The 4787-nt window shown below is 62.7% G+C and overlaps 1 protein-coding gene across 1 annotated transcript in view; it reads right to left on the bottom strand.

The window, feature by feature from the left end:
• Positions 1 to 1876: 1876 nt before the first annotated feature.
• Positions 1877 to 4787, bottom strand: part of NAV1 (neuron navigator 1) — a 78050-nt gene continuing 75139 nt past the window's right edge. The window contains exons 26-32 of the mRNA XM_009320375.1: positions 4645 to 4787; positions 4383 to 4537; positions 4111 to 4182; positions 3641 to 3837; positions 2990 to 3108; positions 2544 to 2741; positions 1877 to 1972 (exon numbers count right to left, since the gene is read on the bottom strand). Coding sequence (XP_009318650.1) covers positions 1877 to 1972; positions 2544 to 2741; positions 2990 to 3108; positions 3641 to 3837; positions 4111 to 4182; positions 4383 to 4537; positions 4645 to 4787 — 980 coding nt within the window. The remainder of the gene's footprint in view (positions 1973 to 2543; positions 2742 to 2989; positions 3109 to 3640; positions 3838 to 4110; positions 4183 to 4382; positions 4538 to 4644) is intronic.

Below are 4787 nucleotides of genomic sequence, written 5' to 3' on the forward strand. Positions count from 1 at the left end.
CCTTGGAGGATGCCTGTTTTGGAGGGTTGTGAGGTGTCCCTGAAGGCCACACCAACCGCGGCACAGGGGTGCTGCGACTGCCCGGTCCCCAGCCTGGTGGGGCTCAGAGACAGGACAGGCTCAGCAGACCTGGCCCTGGGGTCACATCTCCCCAGAAGGCTCTCCAGGGCCCCAGCTGAGTGCAGGAGCTGAGCTGGGTGGCAGCAGAGGGGAGCAGGGGAGCCCCAGAGCCCAGCTGGGCTCAGGGAGGGAGGTGCTGGGCCAGCAGAGCACCCTGCAGCCATGCTCGAGGACAGGCAAGCGAGGGGTGCTGAAGGCAGCAGCCCCAGCTTGGCCCTGCTCAGGCCAGTGCCAGCACCCCAGTCCCATCCCAGCCAAGCTGGCTCTGGGAACAGTTTTAGGCCACTGCAGCTGCAGCAGGCTGTGACAGCACCAGCCCAAGCCCCACGCGCCCCCTTCCCGCACGGCCAGGGATTAAGGCACCGCGGCAGCACCGGGGCTGATCCCCTCCATGCCAGGAGCCTCGCCTGTGACATTGCACAGTAGGGCCAAGAGGACACGTGGCAGCCTTGGGTGGTCCCAGAGCACCGACACAGGGCACAGCGAGACCCTGCCAGGCCGAAGGGCTCAGGAAGGCACAAGGCCCTTAGGGAGGCAGTGGCACGGGGACTACCCCCAGGCACAGCTCACCAACCCACACCCCCAGGCCTGGCAGCACCGAGGGGACGTGGGGCAGGTTGTACCCCCCTGCCACTGAGGGGACAGGGCAGGGGGGCCAGCTGCCCAGGAATGGGGCAGCAGCACGTTCCCCATGCCCAGGCCTTGGCCAGTGGGAAGGGATACCCCGTGTCATCCTGGCCTGGTGGGACACCCTGGCCCCAGGGCCAGACTCAGCCTTGTGCTTTTTAGGGGAGGGGAGCCACTAGGCAAGGGGCTGCTGTGGGAGCCCCCCCCTGCCCCGGGCTCCCACGTCCCGTCTCAGCCAAGCTATGAAGCCCCGGGAGGTGGGTTCAGGGACTGGAGATCGTCCAGTGAGCACCAGTTTCATGACAGAGGTGGTTTGAGTGGTGGAACCAACAGCTGCAAAAGAAACCAAAGGGAAAGGGAGCTGCTTACAGGGAAGCGGTGGGCACCGGGCCACGGGCTCCAGGCCAGGAGAGCAAAGAACCAGAACAAAAAAGGGACCAAAGCAAAGTCTGGACTCGGCCAAAGAAAAATGGGAGGGGGGAAACAAAATAAAATAATCGAAGCAGGGTTTATTGGGCTGTCCTGGTCACAGCAGCTGCCATGCAGGTGAAACGGGGAATGTACAAAGACAGCAGCGAGAGCCGCGCTCCTCCTCGGCCAGCACGAGGCGAGCGCTTCCCACAGCAGCGGCTCCCTCGTCGCCTGCCCTGGGCTACGCCTAGACTGGGTGGAGAGGGAGCTGGAGACCCTCAAGCCCACGCTCTCGTCCTGCAGCCACACACTCCTCCTGTGTCCCCCAGTTTTGGCCCAGGTGGCTCCCGCGGGGTCCCTGCCCCACGCAGGGGCCTTCCTGCGGCTCCCAGGAGCAGGGGCTCAGCCACATCGGTCACCCTGGCCCCAAAGCCCAAGAGTTTGCAATTAGAGACAGGAAAAAAAAAAAAAAAAAAAAAAAATCAAGACGACAAACCAGGATTCTCCTACCCCCAGGGTTGGGAGGGGAGACGGCACCTCGTGCTCTCCCACGGATGAGCCAAGCTTCCCCACGCTCCGCTGGGACGCGCCAGAGCCCCGGTCCTCTCCGCTCACTCGCCAGCCCCACACTCCGGGATACCAAAGGAAAAGGAGAGCAGCCCGGTAGGAGCAGTGGCTGGCAGCGGCTCCCCTCCGCCTGGGCCGGCATGTCCAGGCCTCACAGAGTCGACTGCAGGTCGGGATCCACCATGGTCTCGCGGTCCGGAGACTCGATGTAGTTGGCGGCTTCCTGGAGCTTCAGCAGCATGGCCATCTGCAGGGAGAGGAGCGTGGCACCAAGTCCGAGGGGGACGAGAGGTCCGTGGATACCCTGGGGAAGCCAAGGCCACCAGGCCCTCCTTCCCCTCCCATACAAACCAACCACCCCGAGAAGCTCCTTAGAGGGTAAAGCAAAGCCCAGAGATGCTGCAAAATCCCTCCCTGTCCCCAGGATCTGGCCTTGGGCACAGCTGGGATGCTCAAGGCTGAGCATGGCAAACCAATGCAGGGGGAGATGACCTGTGGCAGCCTGTCTGCTAGCAGCCTCTCCAGGTGACACACCTGGACACATATGTGCAAGCCCCAGTCTGTGTGTGGCTCCGCGTGTGGACACGATGCCTCGTGCAGCGCCACGCTGTGCCCATTCACTGGCATATCACAATGTGCCGACTCGGTGTGCAGCCTGCCTGCCGGTGCTACTATCCCACACCAACCACTCCTCCCAGGAGTGCAAAGTGTTTCTGCATCCCCAAATCAGGCTTTTTACACTGAAAAATAACTGGGAAAGCGAAGATCCACCTCGCTCTCCCCTCTCCACCTGGCCCACCTCCCCAGCAGGGCCGTACCAGAGGGTCCGAGTCCAGGGAGCTGGGCGTCGTGTCTTTGACGGTGCGCTCCTCGGGAGGTGAAACAGTGCTGTGGGGCCCGACGGTGGGTGGGGGCAGGTGGTACAGCTTGGACTGGTCCTGCTGCGCTGACGGCCAGGGTAGGGTGTCCCGCACCCACTCCACGGGGTCCTCCCAGGCTGCCTTCTGCCCGTGAACCTGCAGGTAGGGAGCAAGAGCAACCACCTCTTCAGCACGTGCCAGAGCCAGCGACGTGGCATCCCAAGCCCCCCCAGGACAGTGCTAGGTCCCGCTGCAGCCACAGGGCAGGGCAGGGACTGACAAGAGATGCCACCTGTGCCCAAAATCCCAGCGCCTCCCCTCGCCCCACCCCATTAGACTGCTGCATCAGCATGTCCCCAGGCACCGCTGGTTTGCGTTCCCATGTGCCAGGCAGCTCTGGGTACCTTGAGCCCATCTTTTGCCCCCTCCTGCAGGTAAGGGATGATGGAGTTGTTCCACAGGTCAATAAACCAGGTCCGGAAATCCTCAATTCCAATGGGGCAGGACAGGAAGAAGCAGGGACCTGGTGGGGGGAAGGCAGAGAGCGAAAATGGGAGCTGGGTCCCCCTGCTCCAGTCACTGGCCCCGTGGCAGCACAGCACCAAGGCAAGCAAGCCTGGCTGCGCTGGGTGCCCTGGACTCGACCACCTCCTGGGAGCAGTATCTGGGCAGCATCTGCCTGACACGCATGGGCAGAAAGCAAGCTCCCAGGCAAGGGATGGGGCTGCTAAGTTCCATCTACCCCAAAAGCACGGTGAGGCAAAGGGAGACCTGCCTGGGAAAACACGGCTCCTCCGTGCCCAAGGAAGGGTGCCAGTAAGACAGGCAGCCTTGGCTGACACCATGGTGACAGCTCCCATGGAGCACGGGAACGAATGCCACCCAGGGAAGAGCAACACTTGTGTGCGTCGCCCACCAGCTTTTGGTTGTGTCGGACTGGGGGACACAGGGCAGCACATCAGCCCCCCAAGCTCCTCCGGGAGGGTCTTGCCCCAGTCCCTGGGGGGCTCCCAGCAGTGTGAGGTAGAGGAGGGAGGTGTGCAGCAAGGCCATACCGATGAGGAAGTCTGAAGTGCTGTGTTTCTCCAGGAAGGTGTGCAAGTGGTACCAGAGCTTGGGCACCCAGTCCAGCACACGCAGCAGCTCCTCCTTGTTGGCATTAACATCTGTGTCTGACTCCAGCAGCTTTCGCCGCAGGTAGCGCACCAGGAAGCCGTTGGCTGGCTCCACGTTGTTTGAGAAGGTCAGCATCCTGGGGGAAAGACTCAGGCGTTCAGGGCTGGGTCCCCACACAAGCTGCCCTGCTCCCCAGCACCCTCGGGGGACCTCCTAGCACCCCCACGCTGCATGTCCCCAACGTTGGGGCATCAGATCCTTCTGGGATGGTGGGGACAAGCCTGGGGCTCAGTCCTCATCAGGGTCCCCAATCACAGGATGTGTCCCCAGGACTGCCCAGGGGCAGGAGTGACGGCCTCTGCTCCCCCCAGCCCCACAGGGATGGTCCCCAGGGATGTACAATTCCCACCTGAAGCTGAGATGGAGGCCATGGTTTGGGGTCATCTTCACAGGCTGGTTGGTGGTCCCAATGATGTAGGGGCTGAGTGAGTGAGAGAGACAGGATCCATGAGAAAAAGCACCCTGCATCATCCCTGCCCATGGCAGAGCTGATCTGAGCACAGCAGACATGCGCAGCCGTGCAGTCTCATCTCCACAAGCCCAGGGATCTTGCCAAGAGCAGCGGGGAGCATGCGTGTGCCCGGGAGACCGTGCTGGAGGAGGGTACAGTGGGGCTCTCACCATTTGTGGTACTTGCAGGTGAGCGCACCGTTGACGAGCTCGCTGATGGAGCCCGCCTCGCTGAGGTCATCTAGGAGGATCACCAGCGGCACGTCCGCCGTGCCCGTCTCCCGGTCGATCTGATTGGCCAGGTTGGAGAGGTACAGCTGCAGGTCCTGCAATGAACGGGCCAGGTGTCACACATGGGGCTGTGGCATGGCTGCCAATGGGGACCACAGCACCAGTACCAACAGGAGCACTTCTGGCTGCTGTGCGCCGTCACCTTGCAGGACTGCTGGTGCATGTTGAAGGTGCTGACGATGCCCTCGGTGACATCCCGACCCGAGCGCTCCACCAGGTACTCAGCCAGGCGGTTGGTCAGGTAGGTCTTGCCAGTGCCGCTGGGTCCCGAGAGGATGAGCCGCC

Source organism: Pygoscelis adeliae, unplaced genomic scaffold (genome assembly GCF_000699105.1).
Source record: "Pygoscelis adeliae isolate BGI_AS28 unplaced genomic scaffold, ASM69910v1 Scaffold343, whole genome shotgun sequence".
NCBI lineage: Eukaryota > Metazoa > Chordata > Aves > Sphenisciformes > Spheniscidae > Pygoscelis > Pygoscelis adeliae.